Source organism: Anastrepha ludens, chromosome 4 (genome assembly GCF_028408465.1).
Source record: "Anastrepha ludens isolate Willacy chromosome 4, idAnaLude1.1, whole genome shotgun sequence".
Classification (NCBI taxonomy): Eukaryota; Metazoa; Arthropoda; class Insecta; order Diptera; family Tephritidae; genus Anastrepha; species Anastrepha ludens.
The window spans coordinates 28,652,381-28,676,148 of record NC_071500.1 but is presented as its reverse complement, the minus strand read 5'-3'; the positions used below and the strand labels follow the sequence as shown (position 1 = coordinate 28,676,148).

The following is a 23,768-nucleotide window of genomic DNA, read 5'->3' as shown; positions in this document are numbered from 1 at the left end:
TTGCAATATTTTATTTTATTTTTTTATATTTGCTTTAGCATTCGGCCGCCGTAGCCGAATGGGTTGGTGCGTGACTACCATTCAGAATTCACAGAGAGAACGTAGGTTCGAATCTCGGTGAAACACCAAAATTAAGAAAAAGGTTTTTCTAATAGCGGTCGCCCCTCGACAGGCAATGCTAAGCCTCCGAGTGTATTTCTGCCATGAAAGAGCTTCTCATAAAAATATCTGCCTTTCGGAGTCGGCTTGAAACTGTAGGTCCTCCATTTGTGAAACAACATCAAGCCGCACACCATAAATAGGAGGAACTCGGCCAAACACCCAAAACGGGTGTACGCGCCAATTATATACATATACATATATATGTACATATATGTATATATTTATATTTTTTTTGGATAGATTTTTTTAACATTGTTTTATTTAATTTTTGTTTATTTTTTTAATTTTATTTTTGCTTATTTAATTTTTTTTTTTTGAATTTTATTTTTGCTTGTTCTTTATTTTTATTTGTTTAACTTTATTTTAATTTTATTTTATTTTTTGTTTTTAAATTAAATTTTATTTTTTTTTTAATTTATTTATTTTATTTCTTTTTTTCAAATTTATTTTAATTCTTTTTTTTGTTTCATTATTTTATTTATTTTTTATTTTAGTTTTTAATTATTTTTTTTTCTTTTTGTAATTTGTTTTTTACTTTTTTTTTTAATTTTTGTTTTTTAAATGTTTTTTTCAAAAATTTAATTTTATTATTATTATTATTATTACAAACTGAAACTTATAATTAAAATTGTAAGCCTAGTTAGGAAAGCTATGGCTGCTAAGGCCTTCAGCTTCTTCTTATGATGTAAAATTAGTGCTTAATTAATGTTTAATACTAAGTGCTTATGCGTCGTTTAGAATTTCATTATAAGTTAGGAGATACAATATAATTTTTCGACATGCTTGTTTAGATTTCGTAATATAATTTTGATATTTTTAAGAAAGCTATAATTTTTTTAATATTATCGATTGTGGGGTTGAAAATACATTGAATGGGATCGGAGTTATGGAATATATTTTTTCTTAGTGAGTTGAAGGCATAACATTCGGACATAACGTGATTAATGGAGATCGGGGTGGAGTTACAAAACTGACATGTTCTGGGGGTATTGCTGTCGATAAGGTGATTATGGGTTAATTTTGAATGGCCCAAACGTACTCGCGTGAGCTTAACAAGGTCCATTCTAGAAAGTGAAAGGTTAGCGTGTTTTGGGAGGTTGCTTAAATCAAGCTTTTTTACATTTTGCGCTTTGTACCAAGTTGAGCATTTTTGCCAAGTCTCAGACTTATATTGTTTTATGAATTTTTTCTTAAGAAATTCAGCTATATCATTAACATTTAGATTAGTAGTTGTTAATACTGGAGCTATGGTGGCGTATTTAGCTGTGCTATCAGCAAATTCGTTACCCTTTATAAGGGCATGGCCCGGGGACCATATCAGTAAAATATTTGGGTATTTTGTTTGTAAAATACTACGGATAGAACTGGGATAGTAATCATTGTTTTCGATATTGGATATGGCATCGAGAGATGAAAGTGAATCGGAGCAAATTGCAAATTTACCTTTTTTATTTCTAATTATATTAACAGCCGACATGATAGCAATTAATTCAGCAGAGTAGACTGTACTGTATGCAGCTAGGTTGGATACTACTAAGTTTGCATTTTCGGTAGTTACGCCAAATCCGATCATATTATTGCTTTGGGAGCCGTCTGTGTATATGAAGGTGTAATCCTTGAGTTCATTTTGTATGTGTGCAAAAGCTTGTTGATATATTATAGCTGGTGTTTCGAATTTTTTATACTTTCGGAGCTCAGTGTTAACTATGGCTTTCTGTAAACGCCAGGGGGGGATGTGGGTTAGAGTAGGTTTTAGTGGTAAATATGGAAGGTTAAGTTTTTTGCTGTTGAGGACTGCTCTACTAACTGCTGATGGGACTCTTTTAGATGGCCTATTTTTTTTGTAGGTTTGAGCAATTTTGAAGAGAGGGGCATCATAGCTGTTCATAAGCACTTTATTTAATTTATTTGTGATATAGTCCCTTTTCGCTTCTATTGAGGGAATGTTAGCTTCAAAAAGCATATTATTAATCGGGGACGTTCTAAATGCTCCTAGCGCGGTTCTTATAGCCGCATTAAGAATAGTTCTTAATTTATTTAGAGCAGATTTAGGTGCGAAACCATATAGGAAGAGGCCGAAATCAATTCTTGATATCAAGAGCGCTTTCGTTACTTGTATAAGTGTTACTGAGTTGCAATTGAATTTGAAGCTAGAGAGGCACTTGATGATATTAAGGCGCTGTGAAAGGTTTTGTTGAAGAAGTGCTATGTGTGAATTCCAATTATAGTGGTTGTTAAAAGTGACTCCTAGTATTCTTAGAGTATCTACCTTATTTATTTGGATGTTGTTGCAGTGGACAGAGGGCGAGCACTGTTTTTTACGGCATATATGTAAGTGTTTGCATTTTTGTACCGAGAGTGAAGCACCAGAGTAGTTACACCAGGAGTTAATGTCTCCAAATAAATTGTTTAGATTAATACTAACATTTTTATCTTTTTTTTGTTTAACTAAAAGATTGAAATCATCTGCGTAAGCGCAGAACGAGACTTCTTTATAAAAAGAAATTGTGGCACAAAGCTTGTTGTATGCTATTAGGAATATAATTACTGAAAGGGGTGAGCCTTGCGGTATTCCGTTTTGAAGTGGGTAAGTTTCGGAAAGGACATTGTCTAATCTGACTTTAATTTTCCTATGGGTCATAAAGTTTCTTATATAGTTGCAAATTCGCGGCCCGAGTTTCCACTCGAGCAGTTGATCTATTATAGCGTGGATTCCAATTTTATCAAATGCTTTTGCGAAGTCGAGTGATATTATTGACAGATGTTTTCTTGCGGATAAAGATTCTGCAACATGATGGTCTACATATAATAGAGCATCTGTTACTGACTTTCCCCGCTTGAATCCAACCTGATTGTTATGGATAAGTTTGTTGCTTCGAACAAACCACCATAACCTGTTTGATATAATTTTATCCAATAGTTTAGATAAGCATGGATTTAAGGAAATTGGCCGGTATGAATCGATTTCAATTTTGTTTGATTTAGGTTTTAATATAGGGGTTATTATAGTAAGTTTGTATGATTGGGGTATATGGGATTGGAGAATGCTATTGTAGAAATTAAGCAATCTGTTTGTTACTGACAGAGGAAGTTTAGAGATCATAGAGTACGTTATTCGATCATAACCAGGTGTTTTACCTTTGAGGTTTTGCAGAGCGGATTTAAGTTCGAGTAAATTTATTTCTCTTTCAATTTCTAATGCTTTGGCGTCGGAGGTTTGTGGGAACGTAATGTTGAGAGATATTTTCTTTTTATCTTGAAATAATAGAGGGAATTTATTATCACTAGATGAATTAGACCAATGCAAGCCAAATTCATCTGATATTTGTTTACGATCTGTAATGTTGAAAAAGGGTGCGTTGAGACTCTTCAGGCAGTGAATTCCGTGTTTTGTTTTATAACCACTAAGTCGTTTTATATTAGCCCAAATTTTTTCCGTTGGAGTGCTGGGGTTGATTTGGGAGGTAAATTCTTCCAATGATTTTCTTTTGGATTGTTTAAGTTCCCTTTTAAAAATCGCATTAGCTCGTTTGTACCTCATCACAGTGCCTTGGTTAATGTTTCGTTTGAGGGAATTCCAGCACTTATTTTTTTGAATACGAAGCTCCTGTAGCTTTGAGTTCCACCATGGGACATTGTGGGTGTACTTATTTGGGTTAGATTGGGGGATGGAAGCATGTGCGGCTTGAAGAATAATTTTATTGATATTAGCGGCCTCTTTATTTATATTATCGGCTACCGGGCGGTTGCAGTTGTGTTTTTCTGAGTGTTGACTGAATGATACCCAATTGGCTGTTTTAGTAATAAATCGGGGTTTTTGGACTTGAGAGCTAGGCTGCTGAGACTCAAAAAGTGAGACGAGTATAGGGAAGTGGTCGCTTCCACATAAGTCGTCCTGTATAGACCAATTGCAGCTGACAGCAATTGTGGGGGAACAAATTGAGATGTCGATGTGAGTAAGAGTATTGTGTGTGCTAAAATGAGTTGGGGAGTTGTCGTTAAGGATAATGAAATTAGATTGAGAAATGAAGTTGGCTAGGGTTCTGCCTCTGCGATTGGTATAGACGGATCCCCAATTATTTCTTTTTTTCAAATTTATTTTAATTCTTTTTTTTGTTTCATTATTTTATTTATTTTTTATTTTAGTTTTTAATTATTTTTTTTTCTTTTTGTAATTTGTTTTTTACTTTTTTTTTTAATTTTTGTTTTTTAAATGTTTTTTTCAAAAATTTAATTTATTTTTTTTGTTTTCTTTTTTTTTCATTTAAGGGGGGCAGCTCCTCCAGTCAACGAGCTTTTTTTTTATTTTATTTCTTGTTTTTTAATTTATTTTATTATTTATTTTATTTTTTGAATTTTTTTTTGTTATTTTTTTTTGTTTTTTTAAATTATATTTTTGTTTATTATTTTATTTTTTTATTTATTTAATTTTTTTAGTATTATTTTAATTTAACTTTTTTTCAAATTAATTTTAATTTTATTTTTTTATTTGACGTCCTCCAGACGTTTTCCAATCATATTTTGTGAGAAACTGAGAGTATTTATTATCTTAAAATAAAATTATTAACTATTTATTAATAAAATAAATTAAATTAATATTAATATTTATGTTTAAATGTATATACAAAAATTTTTTTGAAAAAAAAAACAATGACGACGCTACAGCTGCTCAAACGTGACTCCTTTAATTTGCGCCGTGGAATGTACAGTCTCTTGTAATCAACTTTCATTAAAATAAGTTATTCCGCTTTGCATTTACCTATTTTTAACAAAAAAAAAAAAAAAAACGATATTTTTAGTGATAATTAATATAAAATTTGAGGTACATGCAAAGGCCGATATGTTGAGTTATATTCCACAGCGCGAAAAAAAACGTATTGCGAGAAAAAAGCGATTTTCCTTGTTACTCATCTTTCGTTTGATGCTCATCACTTCACTGACTTTATAGGAACTTTTTAGACTTTTCTATTAAGCTTGAAACATTGAAAATATATTCTTTAGACTAGGGACGGGCAGCAGCGTGGCACGCTCGCAGCAGAGCGTGCTAGCAAAGTGCTAGATGGGGGGGCGACAAACTTACATAAGAAGGGTAAGCAATAGGCGTGCACGTATATTAATCACTTCTGAGCAACGCATATGTGTTTGTAAAAAAGAGAGTGAAGCTTTGCCAATAGCAAAGTTACCAGATAAGGGGACTTCATTCCATGTTAAGGGATTTCGAAGGGTTGATCGTTCATATTAAATAATAAAATGCTTTTGGTTTTTTTATTGGAAACGCTTCTTTAATATTAACATCATCTTTGCAAATTTCTATTTTATTTACTTTTATAATTTTTGTAACCAAGAAGCATAGGCGATTTTATAATCAAGAAGTTTGAACATTCGCAGTTCAAAGTTTCATAGTTGCTAAACTATGTGGAGATAAATTTGTACTGACAAATCGGTGTATATTTTTCTGAATGAAAAAATTGTCTTCGTTTACATATACCTAAGTATGTATGTATATCGTAAGTTTTTATGTTAGTGCATTTTTTTTTAAAGAATGCTGGTCACAACAGCGAACAGTAATCTCAACCAGCCATGTTTTATTTAAACAATGGATGTTATACATTTTATTTTGTTAAAAAGGACAATTTATACATGTTTCCATTAAAAAAATAGAGGATTTTTTCAAAAAAACATTGAGGAAATTATCATAGCAGAGTGGGTATTCTTGGTGAGTACTTAGTTGCTCTCAAATTCAAATCACACGCATATGGCAATGCGCACAGTATGACAAAGTACACAAAAATGATTAGAGAAATTTGTTTGCATCCGCTCATGCATTTCGCACCATCGGTGGCAACGCAAACCACTTTTCGCCATGATACACCCATACGTTCAGTACATTCATTAACACATTGAAATAAATCTTCACCTTTAGTCGTCCCAGTCATTGGAATAATGTCCAAAAGTTCTTCACATATATTTAGGTGGGCATCAACTCCTCGGATAAAAATCGCTAATTGGGCTATGTCGGATATATCTGTACTTTTATCAATTGCCAATGAAATCGCTGTGAATGATTTTATACGCTCTTTTAACTGCGATTCTGTAATTTCCGCCATTTCATCTACTCGTCTGCTTATAGTTCTACGAGATAAAGGGACAAAATTCCTACTGCTTTTAATATACAAGACTTCACCAATTCGCCATCCGAAAATGCACGATTCTCACGAACAAGGTTTAACGCGATTTCATAAGTTGCACGCTTTGCATCTACAACGCAATCTTCGCTTTCCTAAGAAATTAAAAAAAAATTTTAATAATTTGAATTTTTCCGACCTTCTGTAATTTGGCACATCGAATCGGGCTCTTCATTTAGACTTAAGGATTTGTATATACTTTTCCTTTCTTTTCCTACATATTCATCATAATCACTCCTGTGCAGCTCTTAATGTCTCTTTATGTTAAAAACCTTACACACCACACGTTTTTCACATACAAGGCATTGTGATTCTCCGTCTACATATTTGCATAAAAAAGTTACACTCCTCTTCGGATTCAAATTTAACAATGTTATTTTATTTGAGGTCATGCTGAACCAAATGTTTTATATTTAATATTTTATTTAACTTTGTTTATCTAAATTAAAAGTTAAAACAGAGTAATATATAATATTACACATTAGAAATAAATTTATGTTTTTGTCGGCAGTTGATCACTGTGCACTTTGTTTTGACGTTCGCCGCTTCAAATTTTCAAATAGAATTTTCAGCACTTTCTCTGCATACACACCATACAAATACACTTAATATTAATGGTTTTTTATGCGACAATAATATGTATATTAACTTACGGTCTCCGAAAATATCGTCGAAAAATGAAGAAATCACGAAAAAACTGATTTTATTTATGAAATGTCAAAACTTATGAGAAAGAGTTGCCGCAGTTGTTAAATGTGGGAATCAATTTTGGAAATTGTTGATTTTATTATTCATGATTTATATACATAAGTATATACTATTGGTTGTTTATTTTTATTTGCAGTTGTGCATATCCGAGTGTATTGGATTTAGATGGGCGAAATTAGTTGTCAGTCACGTCCACTTTTTATGAAAAATAAAAGAAAAAGTGGTATCATATAGTAGCTAAAAATTCTGAAACATTTGACAAACTTCGGTAGCTGAAGAGAGTTTGCAGTTTTATAAAGTAATTTGCTTACAAATTTGATTTTCTGGATTTCTTAGCTCAATTCAAAAAACATCAATTTAAAAAAATATATCCGATTTCAAAAACCATTTAAGTAATCATAAGATAAGTGTGAATAATTTACAGATTCGTCAGTATATGCAGTGATCAATATTATTGAAGATTTAACTGGCATTGCTTTCCAATATGTAAGATTTTAATTTAATCTCAAATTAAATATTTTCAGAGGTCTTAATTTTCTTTACATCTAGCAATTAAAAAACAGTATTACTCGAACTTTTGAAATGTTTAATTGCTTGTTTATTGTTGTTCATTATCTTAATTCATTATTATAATTGAAAGCGTAATATGTATATTACAATATTAAATTTAGTTATTGAAGAAAAATGTACCAAAAAACCTATTTTTTTAGAGATTTGTTGATACGAAGTTAAAAGTTGGCATCCCTGGTAAAAATTCATGAATAATTGCTCTCTCATTCAGGGTACAAACACAGACACAACTCGCTCAATTTTTCTGTTTCTTCCCTGTGCTTTGTTATCCCCCTTCACCTAGCACTTTTACGCACGCAGAAGCACACGCTGCTGCACAGTGCAAATGTGCTGAGTTTGCCCATCACTACTTTAGACTATAAACGAATTTTTGAAGCAAAAAAGGGAAATCTGAAAGTGCTGTAGGAGCTGCCCTCTCTTAAAGATTCAGTCTTCGTCGAAGTTGTGATCGAACTCTCAAAAAAAAAAAAAAATTTTTTTTAAAAGAACTCACCTTTGATACCGTCGAATGAGTCAAACGCAAACCATTTCTTTCGTTTTATTTTCTTTAATTGTAATTTATTCCACTAACAAATAAATTTTAAACACTACGTAAAACATTTTCGTACATACACATAGAAATATGCAAACAAACAGTAATAACAAATTTAACACTAGAAAAAAGAACATCTTTGGTCACTGAATATTGCGTAACGATATTTAAGCACAGGCTTAAAATGTAATTTTCTCGTTCTTAGGGCAATTAGGACTAGGACTGACCGAGGTAGCACCATTCATAGTTCTATGTAGGAAGTAAGTATCTACACGCTTAGGTATTATGTCTGCTTCAAACAAAATGCAATAACTTTCTCGTTGCGCATACGAAGTTTAATCGAGCGATAATACCGAAGTGATGCTATTCCTATCTCTAGGCAGGAGATGTGGTCCACCTAAATAACTGATTGGATTCCAAAATTGTCGATGCGCATCATCAATGTAGGCGGGCTTGACTTGCAGGCGAGGATTGGATTTCGTGCGGAAGGGTATCACTGGCACATTGTCAATTTCAGGTGGAGCGGAAGGCACTTCAATGCCAACGTGCGGCTCGGTACTTGGTGGCGCAGCGTCATTTGGCGTCGTTGTTGAGGTTGGCGGTAGCATGGGACTTGCCTCCTCATCACCATCAGAACTATCAACACTCGTAGTCGGTGGTTGATTAGTCGGGGTTTCACCATTTTGTTTGTTTAAATCTTTTGGCAATCGGAAATTCACAGTTGGCAGTAGCCGTCTTTTTGGCTTCGGGCTCTTAACAACGAAGGGCGGCGTTGATTGTGCTCGTTCATAAGGCAATTGCTTTGATGGTGTTGCTTCAGGACTGGATATACTCGGTATGCTGTCGCTGTCTTCAGGCGCATCACTTCTTATTTCATTCGGTAGCTATAGGAGTGTCGTGGAAAGGGGGAATAGGAAATTAATGTTGCTTTTGGAAGAAATTTGGATATATGTACATAAAAGTGTATTTGCATTTTTCATAAAAATTAATTTTGATTTATGTGGGAGTGCGCAAAAGAAAAAAATATAAAAAGAGAAAAATAAAACAAATTAATTAAAATGAGTACTAACACCATTATTGACATTTACACAATCGAAGCACTAATATATATTATACTAGCAACCCGCCCAGCTTCGCACGGGTATAAAATATATACCCTATGTCACTCACTGAAAAAATGATTAAAATCGATCCAATAGTTTTGGCTTATTCATTATTGCCCGTGGCCCGCACGCGTTAAATTTGGAGTAAAACAATTCCCCTTTCTTTATAGCATGAAGATTTCCTGCTATCTTTGGGATATCTAAATTCATACCCTACATTTTTGCATATTAACTTTTTGCATTTTTACATATCTATTTATTTTATTTTTACAACAATTACTATATTACAGAATGTCTTTATATACAACGTTCATAGCCTTCTTGTCATTAGACAATACAAACATGTTTTCTCTAGAGGTTACTCTTGAAAGAGCGACATACAGTTGGCCATGTGAAAAACAGTCAACACTCAAATCTAAACCTGCAACGTTGAAGGTTTGACCCTGAGATTTATTAATGGTCATTGCAAAAGATGTCTTTACCGGAAATTGTGAGCGTTTAAATTGGAATGGTAGATCCGATGGTATCAGAGGGATTCGGGGAATCAATACATCTTCTCCGGTACCACATCCTGTGAGTATTGTGCACTCTATTATGAAAGTTTTCAGTGATTTTACCAGCAAACGCGTGCCATGCAAAGTTTAGGTGGACTTAGGTTTCTTAATAAAATAATAGGACAACCTATTTTCAGCTCCATTTTGTGAGGAGGGAGGCCAGACGGTTTCAAAGAATTTAGAAATTCTGTAGGAAATTGAACAGCTTCTTCCAAATCGAGAACAGTATCGACCGAGTAGTATATTTTCGTCGGCGCATCAATCTTTGAAATAATCAAGTTATTTACTTTATCTACTTGTTCGTTAGTTGGTGACAGAATAGCTCTTTCTTTAAACCAAGATATTGTCTTATAACTGATGTTATCAATGTCTGGATAGACATTGTTGACTAACTCTTGGATGTTGTCTATCAAAACACAAAGGTTTTCTAGGTTAATCCTTCCCTCACTTTGTGTTAATTCTCCATTGCCAACTTTTAGCAGCATCTCTGGAAATAGCCTGTTCTCACGTGAAGATGACGAAATCCTCATATTAGTTTTAAGCTCTAATTTATTGACATACGACTAAAGGTGGGATCTTTTTAGCGAAGCATTTATTTCGTCAGCACGTGTTCCTCGAGTCACAACTGGTAGGATTTGACGGAAATCTCCTGAGAACAGAATTGTACATCCACCCATAGGTGCATTTTTGTTGCGCAAATCGCGCATTGTCCTATCCAGTGCTTCCACAGACGTCTTGTTTGACATGGTAGCTTCGTCCCAGACTATTAATGAGTAGTCACGCATCAATTTTCCTGTATTGCTCTGTCTAGAAACACTACAGACGCTGTTATCATCATCGGTGGCGATTTTCAGCGGGTGCTTCATTGTAGAGTGTGTGGTTCAGCCTCTTTCCAAAAGAGTAGCGGCAATGCCGGATGACGCAACAGCTAACGCAATTTTTCCGGTAGATCTCAATTACTAATTACTGTTGTAATATCTTGAAAAATATTGTTTTTAATTATATGCTGTAAAGAGCCATATACATAGATCTACATATATGAAAACAACAATGTATTTAAGGTATTTAATTGGATAAGGATTAATGTTGTACCCATTTGTTGAAATCGCTTCGAAAATAAGCTATTAGTTGTCGTAAAAAGTAAATGACAAAAAATGTTATTGTATGGAATTGATAGCAAACTAAACGCGCTCCGAATCAATAAAAACTATTCAAAAACTGTATTTTAATTATGTGCGATTTACTAATACGAGGGGTGCCTTTTATATGTCGGGATTAGATAACAAAAACAAATTTTAATAATTGAAAATCACTTTATTGTTTTCCAAAATATTCTCCATGAAGGTCTATACACTTTTGCATGCGTTTGAACCAATTGTCGAAGCACTTTTGCCACTCTGAATGAGATACCTCCAAAACATGTATTCTGAATGACGTAACCGCTCCTTCAGGTGTCGAAAAAGGTTGACCTCTCAGTTTGTTTTTTACGTACGGGAGTAAAAAGAAGTCATTCGGTGCCAAGTCAGGACTATACGGCGGATGACCCATTAACTCGATGTTTTGGGTGCTCAAAAATGCAGTTGTTTGAGCCGATGTGTGAGAGCTCGCATTGTCCTGGTGAAGAGTGATCCGTCTTTGGGGATTGGTTTTCCTAATTTCTTGGAAAACAACTGGCAAACAAATGGTTGTGTACCACTCAGAATTTACTGTTCTGCGTTGTTCTAGTGGTACGGTTGCGACATGTCCAGTTTTTCCGAAAAAACAGGCGACCATTTGCTTGGAAGTGCTTCGTGCGCGAACAACTTTTGTTGGATTTGTCTCATCTTGAAACACCCATACAGTCGACTGCTGTTTATTTTCGGGCTCATACGCGTAAATCCTTGATTCATCACCTGTCACGATGTCATAGACGTGTTTCGAAGCCCTGCGATCGTATTTTTTGAGCATTTCCTTCGACCAATCGACACGAGCCTTTTTTTGAGCGATTGACAAATTGTGTGGGATCCAACGCGAACAAATTTTTTTGACAGTCAAATGTTTATGCAATATTGAATGTATGCTGGTCCCACTAATGCCTAAGATTGTCTCAATCTCACGATAGGTCACATGGCGATCTTGCGATATCAGTTCGCGCACAGCATCAATGGTTTTCGGAACAACAACTGATTTTGGACGACCTTCACGAAATTCGTCTTGGAGTGAGCTACGATCACGATTGAATTTACCATACCATCGATAAACACTGGTCCTTGGTGGAGCTTCATCGCCAAAAAATGAATTAAGTTCATCCATGCAATGTTGCTGAGTTAATCCACGTCGAAAGTTGTAAAAAATAATCGCACGAATATGTTCACCATTTAATTCCATTTTTGGAACGAGATGAATCTTTTAAGTTACTGTAAACAACACAAATAGCGCTAGTATTTCGAAACGTTCTGAGTACGTAAAAGCCAAAAAATGTCAAACTTTGCAATACAGCTGTCAGTTGCCAGATTGCAACACCAGGGTTGCCAAATCCCGACATATAAAAGGCACCCTTCGTATAGAACCTGAAAATAGCGTTTTATTTCGCTGTAAAATTGTATGTACATATAATTACATGGAATTCAGTACATACATAGATACATATGTATGTACATACGTCCGAAATGAAATAATGCGAGCGATTCGTAAATACATACATACATACGTCACCATACGATGTAATTCAACATTAATGAGGTGTGGTGAGATTATCGCTTAACGCCTGTTGCTTCATTCGGTTGACAGCGAACACACACACAAACAGCTTTTTTTTGGAAAAAGAGCTGCTTTTGTTTAAACAATTTTGGTTAAATAACAAATAAATCAATTTTTTTTTTGATGCAGAACGAAAGTAAATATTTCAAAGTTAAACTTCAAGAAAGTTTCATTTTAATTGGTTGATTCGTTTATGATTTATGGCCGTGAAAACAAAAAAATTATGTTTTTTTGCCACATTTTGACCGATTGCCACGCCCCCTTTATATATTTCTTCACATTATATAGATATAAACCTTCCTCTTCAATCAATCTATCTTCAAAAAAAACCGCATCAAAATCCGTTGCGTAGTTTTAAAGATTTAAGCGTATAAGGGGACATAGGGACAGAAAAAGCGACTTTGTTTTATAATATGTAGTGATATAGTATACGCATAGAACTGTACAGCTATGCATAGAAAAATAGCGCACTTCCAGTGTCCTCTCTACAAATTTTTCTTTCATTGGAAATTAACTGATATTCGTAAATAAATGGTGGTTAAATTTCAAGGGTCGATGTTGAATGTGAACCACACCTAAACGTAAAATTTTTTTCTGCATTTCATTTGACATTTTTCAATTTCAGACTAACTCAATTTGAACCATGGAAACATACATAATCGAAAAACGCGATAAAGTTTTTGAGGCGTATTATGAAAACGGGCGTTCAAATCAAAATGCATATTGCGCACTTCGTGATTTTTTTCGGTCAATTTAATCGTCCAAATGTGCGTACAATCGGAAAAATTGTGCAAAAGTTTGAGCAAACCGGGTCTGTAGGAGATGTGAAAACACCAGTGCATGCTCGTACAGCTCGTACTGCAGAAAATATTGCTGCTGTTCGCGATAGTGTGGTTGAAGAGCCGTCCACCTCAACTCGGCGTCGTGCCCAACAATTGCACCTCTCACGCTCGTCGTTGATGAACATTATGCATAAAGACTTGCATTTACACGCTTACAAGGTGCAATTGACTCAAGAACTAAAGCCTCTTGACCATTTCAAGCGTCGTCAATGGTCAGAATGGTGGCAGGAAATGGCAACAGTGAATGACCAATTTTCGAAGAAAATCATCTTCAGTGATGAGGCACATTTTCACCTCAGTGGATTCGTCAATAAGCAGAATTGCCGCATTTGGGCGAATGATAATCCAAGAGTGATTGCCGAAAAACCAATGCACCCACAAAGAGTGACTGTTTGGTGCGGTTTATGGGCCGGCGGCATCATTGGGCCGTATTTTTTCCAAAATGAGGCCGGTCAGGCAGTTACTGTGAATAGTGTTCGCTATCGTGAGATGATAATGAACTTTTTATGGCCCGAATTGGAAGATATGGATGTGGACGATATGTGGTTTCAACAAGACGGCGCCACTTGTCACACAGCTAACGAAACAATGGCTCTTTTACGCGAAAAATTTGATGGCCGAATAATCTCACGTCGCGGCGATATCAATTGGCCGCCAAGATCATGCGATTTGACAGCGTTGGACTTCTTTCTTTGGGATTATTTGAAAGAAAAGGTGTACGTCGATAAGCCAGCAACAATTCAAGAGCTAAAGGATGAGACAATTCGGCACATTAACGGCATAGAACCTCAATTATGCCTCAGCGTCATTGAAAATTTGGATCATCGGATGGAGGCGGCGGCCATTTAGCCTATATTTTGTTCCATACGTAATTGAACCATACCAATATTATCATAATAAAGAGAAATGACAATAATTTCCAAAAAATTGTATTTTATCCAAAATCAACACCGGCCCTTGAAACTTAACCACCCTTTATTTGTATGCCAATGTTATGTTGTGAATCATCTCTCTAATATCAGAGAATAAGTCCCGCTTAATTTTTTAATGTTTCTTTTTGCCATATTTTAAAAATATGCTAAAAAAAAAGTTCGAAAAACGCCTGCGCGAAAAACTACAATTTAGCGGGACAAGTCCATCATGAAGAAAAGTAAGCGTGACTTTTTTAAATTCTCACAAGCGGTAATGCTGGAATTAAATGAGGAGTATACAGGGTCCGCCACTTGAAGTGTAACCAATTAAAAAGTCCATAAATTTAGTTTGGAAAATTACCTTTATTCAATTCAAAGTAAAAAATGTGTGAAAATAATACAAAATTAAAAATCAATTTACTTTTGCTCGATATGACCAACTTTTGCCTTGCCTATGCTTATTGCATGATAATACACCATCTCATCGATCCACTCTTGTGACTGATTTTTTGACTAGATATCACATTTTACTCACCGTATTCGCCTGCTATGGCTCCCTGTGACTTCCACTTATTCGGAAAATTGCATTTGGCCATAGAGACCATACCAAAGGCTTGTACCGACATGCAGAAGAACATTCCGGTCAATGACCTGAAAAACTCTTTCGAAAAGCTTTTAGATCGTGCACAACAGTGAATCGAGACCAGACGGGACTATTTTGAATAATTAAGGCCGGCGGGCCAATTAGATGTCCTAAATTCAGTAGTTTTCGCGAAGCGTTGTAGGATGAGAAAAAAAAAAAACAATTAGCCAAATGAAGTTTTGGGGATAGTTTAATATATATTTGAACTAAAAAAAAAATTTTGTACAATCTCCAACACATAGAAGATAATTACATCAAAATTAATAATCTTTTTTTTTTGTTTTCAGATGAAAATTGCAAGTTGTATCTTGTACAGAAGTTGGATACAGGCGCTCTGGGAATCTATTGATAACTCGGCTTACAATATATTGTTGGAGATTGTACACATTTTTTTTTTAGTTCAAATATATATTAAACTATCCCCAAAACTTCATTTGGCTAATTGTTTTTTTTCTCATCCTACAACGCTTCGCGAAAACTACTGAATTTAGGACATCTAATTGGCCCGCCGGCCTTAACTCGGAGTTTCTATTTTAGCTCAGTCTTGTTTATTTTGGACTTCACCTTGTTTCTGTAGCCGTATGATATCACTTTTAAATAATCTTAATATTAATTTTTGATATCAATTTAATTAAGGAATACCGATGATAAATGAAAGAAAGAAAAGAAATGAAAAATACTTTTCTGCTACTCGAAAGGAAACAACTTATCCTTTATCCCTCCCTCTTCACCACCTCCCCTGGTCCTAATCTAACTGAAAGCTCCTTCTAAGAGAGAAATTCTCCAACCTGAGCTATCTTTACTATCTTTTCCTTAATTATTTTTCCCCTTTAATCATTCTTTGTACTTGTAAAGTAAATCTGCCACAAATGCTTGATGTTCACGCCTACAAAAAGGCTACGAAACAATTGTTGTATTAAGAAAATGCATCTGTTTTGGACGCCATTTTACTTTCTACCAACAAGTGCATCATGAATCAACAATCGACAACTCCTTTGTGAGTACAACACGTGAAATTCACACATACTTATAACCATATGTTCTATATATGCTTGTACATATGTTCTTATGTAAACGTGCATTCACTTAAATGCACACAGAGGGATATAAAAGCGAAAACGCAGAATGCCATTATGTCACTTGAGAATCATGTAGCCTTTACCTCTTGGAGGTCACCTCAAACACTTTCCTTTGCTTCTGTGATTTTGCTCACCCGTAGCAAAGCGTACTGCATACTGCAGTTCCCAAGGTCGAAAATCTAAACCATTGTTTATTTTTGTTGGTTTGCTGTTGGATTGCTGAATGCTTTGTGACATTTTTTTCCACTCCACCTCTCACAAAAAGTCAACAAGTACGCCAACGTTATGAACAACATCAGCTGCACAACAATTTAGAGGTGTTAAGTGCACTATACATATAGGTACGAGTACATATGCAGTTACATCTACATCGCCTTCTTCAAAACAGCAGAAATACAAATATATAAATGTATGTTAATGGTACATATATTCCATATGTAAAGCCGTCGAAGTGGTGAAGAAGCGTGATTTTTTTTTAATAGAAGCTATCGGCAAATTTAGTAACAATGCACGTGTAAAAGCTCCATATTTGAAATCAGTTTTATATCAAATCGAATACTTAAATTCGAAAACAATTTCATAGCCTGATGGTTGGCATTGATAGTTGGGAGGTTACAGTGAGACTGCAATCAAGAGGTGGGGCGTTCCCTTGACACATTTCGCGCATAAATGAGGCATAAATATGTCCTTGAAATACTCGCATTTTTTGATTTACTTACCTGTATACATATTTTCTTTACATTGGATTCTGCCCACTGAAAGTCTAAAGGGCTTAGTTCTGATCCTTTACGAGCTGGATCTGAGGGTGGATCCACGCTTACCGTATCGAAACCCATTAAGAACTAATTGGAAAAAGTTAAAAAAATGTAGTAAATAATAGGTTACGAAGACTTCCGAACAGCCAAATCACTCTCACGAAAACCTTGAGAGTAGGGTTACAACATTGGAGAAGACATTCAGTAGGGCCTACAAAGCATCGTGTCCAATTAAATATAGCAAAGAATCTGGAGCAATGAGTTCTCGAAATTAAGGGAAGAAGCCAAATCAAATTTTAATCTCAGCTACTCAACAGGTAATTGGCAACTGTACAGACAAAGTCGAAGACAGTACGAAAAGGTAACTACGGCCGCCAAGAAAGAGAGCTGGAGAGATGTTTGTTCTTCGATCGAATCTACTGGAGATTCTGCGAGGTTCAGCAGTATTTTGTCGAAAGATCATTCAATGCCCGATGGTCAAGAGGCCAGATGGCGCTTGGACTTCTACGGCAGATGAGTCTCTAAAACTTCTCTTAAACACTTATTTTCCGGGCTGTAGCGCTCACGATAGCGATGTTGGGAGAATCCGGTGGAACCGCTATGACAAAATAGCATCTTGCCGATGTAATAGTCACAAAAGAGAAGGTTACATGGGCAATCAAGTCACCTTTCGCCTTTTCACCTTTCAAATCTCCAAACCCTGACGAGATCTGTATCAATATGTTAATACAATATTTTACCATGGCTAATGGAAATTTTTCAAAGCGTTTCTAAACCTAGGTTATATTCCAAATAGCTGGAAACTTGTTAGATTTGTCTTCATACCAAAGGTAGGTAGAAGGGGACATGAATCAGCGAAGGGCCTTAGGCCAATTAATCTGTCGTCCATGCTTTTAAAAACTTTTGATCGGCTTTTAGACATACACATTAGAAGCTCGCTGGAGAGCTCTAGTATATCAATTGCACAACGCACTTACGTCAAGGGCAAATCTACGGAGACAGCGCTTCACGAGGTAATCCGAACAATAGAGGGGTTTCTAGTAAACAAACAGTATACCATGGCCGCTTTTCTAGACATAGAAGGCGCATTTAATAACATTAGCACTTATGCTATCCAACGGACGTTAATAGACTGAGGGGTGAAAAATTGTATCAGCAATTGAATCATCTCTATGCTAGAAACCAGGATCATTAGAGCTAATATGGGTAATATCAACTAAGAGGGTCCAAAGGGGTACTCCACAGGTATCTCCACTTCTTTGGTTACGTGTGATTAGCAAAATTTTAATAAAACTTAATGGAGGTGGGGTAAAAGTGGTTGCGCCAGTTGATGATTTGGTATTAATGGCATCAGGACTGTGTCCCAATACGATCAGTAGGCCATTCAAAGGGCGCTAGGTGAGCTTAACTCTTGGGCTAGAGACTGTGGCCTAAGCTTAAACGCATGTAAAACAGAACTTAAGCTATTTACGACCAGATATAAGGTGCCAGTTTATACTCTACCAAATATTAACAGACAAACCCTCTCACTTTCAACCAGTGCAAAATACTTAGGGGTAGTTCTGGCTCCAAACTTAGTTGGAAGTTAAACATTGAAGAACGGGTAAAGAAAGCAGAAATCGCTTTATATGTCTGTGAACGTATGCAAGGAAGAAGATGGAAGTCTTCAACCCAAGTGTACATTATGGTTGTATCGTATGGCTCGGTGGTTTGGTGGAAAGCTCTAGAGAGGGAGTACAACATCAAGTTACTTGGCAGAATACAAAGATCAGCCTGTGCAATAACAGTCGGTGCAATCAGAAATCGTCCTAGGGAGGCTCTGAATGCGCTGACACACGTAGATCTACACATCTAGAAGATTACAACCATGAGTGTATTTAGGTTAAATGAAGCGGGTCGGTTTTACTGCAACAAACCCAGATACCTCGGAGAGGACTGACTACATTGTTCCGAATGTAACATTTAATTTTGAATTTTGCCTTTCTCCACACCATCTAGGTAGGAATGGAATAAGGGATTCTCACTAAACAAATTATACACTACAGTGTATACAGATGACAGTAAAAATGGTGTGGTGGTGTTGGAACTGGTATAGGAATATTCTCATATACTTAGAATTGAAAAATCTGTGCGTCTCCCTAGTACCAGCAGTGTTTTTCAGGCGGAAGTACTGGCAACTGGGGAAGTTTGTAGGTTACTAATCGCAGACTTCTCTTTTAAGGGCAACATCAGTATTCTTTCGGATAGCCAAGCCGCACTGGCGACAACAACCTCTAAACTGATGGAACCAAGCAGGAATAGCCTTATCAGCTTGTGTGAAAACCATAAAGTTACCTTAATGCAGGTCCCAGGACAACGGAGTTTTGAAGGTAATGAAAAGGCGGAGGAAGTGGCTAGAAAGGGATCTGCCATGAATAAAGATCTGGCAGAATCGGTGTACACACCATTAGGTGTAGTCAAGAATACAATTTCCCTAAAATACCTCCGAATCGCGGATTGCAGATGGAGAGACCAGACGAAATGCAAAATTAGTAGAACGCTATGGGCCGCCTTCAACCTTAAGCAATCGTCAACATGGAAAAACATGAAACGACGGGACGCCTGGAGATGGCAATGGCAGTCATAACCGGTTTTTGATCTGTCGGGGAACAAGCAGTCAAAGTGGGCATCCCTCACAACAGATAATGTCACAGTTGCAAACAACCGGGGAAAAAGGAAGCAATCTTCCATTTCCTTCGCGAATGCTCTGCCCTATGGAAGAACAGAATGTTCGAGAGTCTTGAACACCTGTGTGGCTTAGATGTCAACAACCACGGATAAGGTTCCTGAATCACACAGACTGGATATAGTCATGCTGTAAATAACTGGTAAACAAGTTGGTAGCAAGGATGTGGCAACAAAATGGTGCGGAAGCGCTAGTTGGATTCTGGACGAATCACCACCTAAGCCAACCAACCAACCAACTTGGTTAAAAACCCGATACTTTCTATACACTTATGTTTTATATACCTTATGTTTTAATGAAAATTACTGCTATGTGTTTTTACGTGAAAAATCATCTTAAGTCTAAGGCTCGACTGCACTTTTTCATTCTCAAGGGGAGAATTAACAGCTAACCCAAACAAAATTTTACTAAATGTGCGCGGGTATATACAATTCGATCCGAATCAAATTAAGCCCTTCTTTTTTTCTCAATTGGGTTTCATTGCAATAATTTTTATTTTCTATCCAAATTCTACATTTGTGATGTCAATTAGGGTACGGTAAGTTAGCTAGGTTGCTTGTCTAAGATATTGTGATACCTGTATTTGATTTTCATTCCCTAACTAAGTTGCTTAAACCACTCAGATCTTTTTAAGAAGGTAACTAATCCATCCAGTGAGACAATTTGCAAATGATTCAGGTCTTCAAAGAAATAATCGCCAAAATATTTAAGCGGCTTCTTTGAAGTGCACGGCATTCACAGACGAGGTGTTGTACCGACTCAATTTCTTTTTCATCTCCACAGCTCCTGCAGATGTCATAGTGAGGTACACTCATTCTACTGGCTTGGGTGCCAATACTGCATTGACCCATTATAACACATGTAAGGGCTGTGGTGGTTGATCTGTTGAATCCAAGCAGAAATTGTGTTCTTTTAAAATTCAGTTTCAAGTCAGTCGCATTGTACAGTTCGTTTAGAAGAATGGTAATGCCCTCTACCACTTGCTGAAGGCCCAGCTCAGAGCCTTAATTTGCACACTCATCCGCTCTTTTATTTTCCTCCACTCCAGAGTGGCTGGGGACACAACAAAGTGTGGCGGTGTTTTGTTGGATATGCGAGAGCGACTTCCTGCATTCTTTAACACATCTCGAATTGATACGCGCTGAGGTCAGTGCCTTAATCGCTACTTGACTATTAACAAAAATGGTAAGGTTTGTCTGAGGTATTATAAGTCTATTGCCTAATCGTTTTTGCTTTTTTCTCTACAGCGTCATTTAAGGATAATTGTTCTGAATTCTGTGCCGTTGTCCATCGTTGAGCCGTCAGTTTACTTATAAATATGGTGACCAAAACCATTATGACTTTGGTCTGCCAATAATTTCTGTCGGGTATTCGTAGTTTATAGTCTTTGTTCAGATCTTTCTTGGGAATCGGATAGTCTCTTTTCAATGCGTCTTGCCAGTGTTTAACAGATAGTAAAACTGATGAATGACCGTGCGTGTTTTCTTTTAGTATGCCTGCTGCTTTGATCCTGAAAGCAGATTTGGACGCTATCCCTTTAACTGTTATTTCTGTTATTCCTACACAAGCTAATCGTTGGACTTTTATAAGATCCTTTAGGTAGTATTGTGTCTGCACCGCCTCCCACCACGTGACGATTTTTCAGCGAGTCATCCAGAATTTGTGTTTACGGCAGGCCCACTTACGGCGCAGTTGCGGCCAATATTTAAGAGGCCCTTTACCTTTAAAAAATAAATTTCGTGTATGGTTCTACACAAAAATAATAAAGATTGCCCCATAAATTTGAATTTTCATTGTTTTATTTCAATTTAAAATGCGATAGCTCTAAATTGATCACCCTTTATATGTAAATTTAAAATACAGATAAAGAATATTTTGTTGAGGGTCCTAGTAATTGATATGAATTTTTGGATAGGGCTTTCAAAAAGTTAGATTCCGCAATCAAACACTTATGGTACTAATTCTTACCATAGTTGCTAACAATCTTCTCTTCGATTGAAATTTACAGCGAAATAATAAAAAAGTAACAAAAACGCAATAATAACTTTTCGCATTAATGGGCCATACTCGTTTTTGCCAAATTTGTTAGCCACTGTCACAACTTGCCATAAAAAAGTTGTGAAGAAAAAATTGCAAGGAATGCGAAGTTAATGCGTTTATCAATGACGCTAACTGGATTGCCGCTGACGGGCAGGACGATACTTGAAATATTTGAAGTGATAGTTGGTGGTGATGATGTCTATTTTTTTATATTAAATCTTTTGCTGTTGAATTGTGCTTGATGGATTTTGCTGTATGTTAAAAAGTTGTTATTACTCAGTGAAAAAAAACAAAATCAGTGAAAATCAAGTACGGATGGAAAATATACCAATAAACACATCATTGAGCGCTTGAAATATTGTATGTATGTATGTATGTATGTATGTATGTATGTGTGTATAGGTATGTAAATGTATGTATAGGTAAGAGTGAACTCGCATTCATGGTAAGTGCGATAAGCAATGAACGTAACTGCAAAAATTATTAACAACATTAAAAGAAAAACTTTTGCAACTGAGTGTTTGCAAAATGTGTTAATATTTTCAAATATTCATTGGAGGGTGGAACTTTGAAAGGAGGAGGTGCAAGTAAACCGGAGAAGCCACATTTTTTATGAAGTTGGTATGCAATTCTAACGTAAATGTGTGCATATGTGTATGTTCCAATGCTTGTTAAATGCAGGCCACGAACTTTGGTGGTCAGTTAATATCCAAAAAGTGTTAAGCTGTTTTTAGTTAAATTTCCGCTACTCTACCCTTGGAAACTTTTCACACACAACAGCCACATGTTGAGTATGCTTTTGCTGCTTTAGTTTAAAAGTAATATAATTAAGTCTAAATTGGCAAACAACATTTTTGACTCACTACTCTGCTGCTACAATATATTGCAGTAGCTCTCAATATTTAATTATTTTTTTCAACCTTTGTTGCGTTTTTTTGGAAACCCACACAAGCTGGTTATGGCGATAAGGAGAAAAGTGGTGGTGACATAGTTGCTAACAGCAGCCACAATAAAGACAATATATACACGTATACATGTATGCACGCATGCACCTGCAGGTATTCGGATACATGCTTACTTTGTATGTTGCATGCTACTTAAGGTGCAAGTTTACCAATATTTGCAACCGAGAAAATAATGAAACCCCCCCTAAATATACCTATTTATGCACATATTTCCATATAAAGGGTGATCAGGTGGAGGCACTTTTCCAGTAGGGGTTTTTTGACAGATCACGCGTGACTACTGTCAATCGAAATGCATAATTTTTTTCAGTATTCATTGACATTTCATCATGAAAATACTTACACCTCAACAACGTTAAGAAAATCGACGCTATGCGAAAAGTCTTCATGGCGCGTTCAGGCCAACCACATAATTTTTTTCAATGATGAGGCCCATTTTTGGCTTAAGGGCTACGTCAGTAAGCAAAATTGCCGCATTTGAGTTGTGGAGCAACCCGAAGTCGTTCATGAACAGCTATTACATCCATTGGCAACAACCGCTTAGTGCATCCTATTGGCTAGAGGAATCATCGACCCTTATTTCTTCAAAGACGAGGCTGACGCCAATGTAACGGTGAATGGTGAACGCTTTTGCGCCATGATAAATGACTTTTTGATGCCGCAAATTGAAGACCGTGATCTCCACAACCAACCTTGGTTCCAATAAGTCGGCGCGACTTGTCATACAGCTCGTAAAACAATGGACTTACTGTGTCGTCGGGTCGGTGAGAAATTTATCTCTCCAGTGGATTGGCCAGCTAGATCATGTGATATCACATATTTGGACTTTTTTTTTGTAGAGACATTTAAAAACTAAATGCTTTGTGAATAAACCAGTTTCGATTGAGGTATTGGGTGCCAACATTACTAAGGTGATTCACGAGATACCGACCGAAGTCCTCCAGCGAGTGATTCAAAATGGGTGTTTACGGAAGGCCCCTTATAGCGCAGTTGCGGCCAACATTTGAAAGGGATTATTTTTAAAAAATAAATTTCATGAATGGGTCTACACAAAAATAATAAATATTGCCCAAACAATTCGAGTTTTCATTGTTTTATTTCGATTTAAAGTCGGATATTTTTAAATTGATCACCCTTTAAAAATACACCTTTATAAATACATACGTATCTACTTACTTGGTTTCGAATACAAACACAAATAGACATAGTTGATCAAAAACATAGCTACACACACTTTCCGGCTTCAGTGATTCGC

General features: G+C 36.0%; 1 protein-coding gene across 7 annotated transcripts in view; it reads right to left on the bottom strand.

The window, feature by feature from the left end:
- Positions 1 to 8,152: 8,152 nt before the first annotated feature.
- LOC128861372 (axotactin) overlaps positions 8,153 to 23,768 on the bottom strand; it is a 229,353-nt gene continuing 213,737 nt past the window's right edge. For 6 of the 7 annotated variants that reach the window (XM_054099477.1, XM_054099476.1, XM_054099479.1 and 3 more), the window contains one exon: positions 8,153 to 9,041. In XM_054099477.1, the coding sequence (XP_053955452.1) occupies positions 8,493 to 9,041 (549 nt within the window). In that variant the 3' untranslated portion in view covers positions 8,153 to 8,492. Of the gene's footprint in view, positions 9,085 to 23,768 lie in introns of all 7 variants that reach the window. The other variant, XM_054099483.1, reaches the window with a different exon arrangement.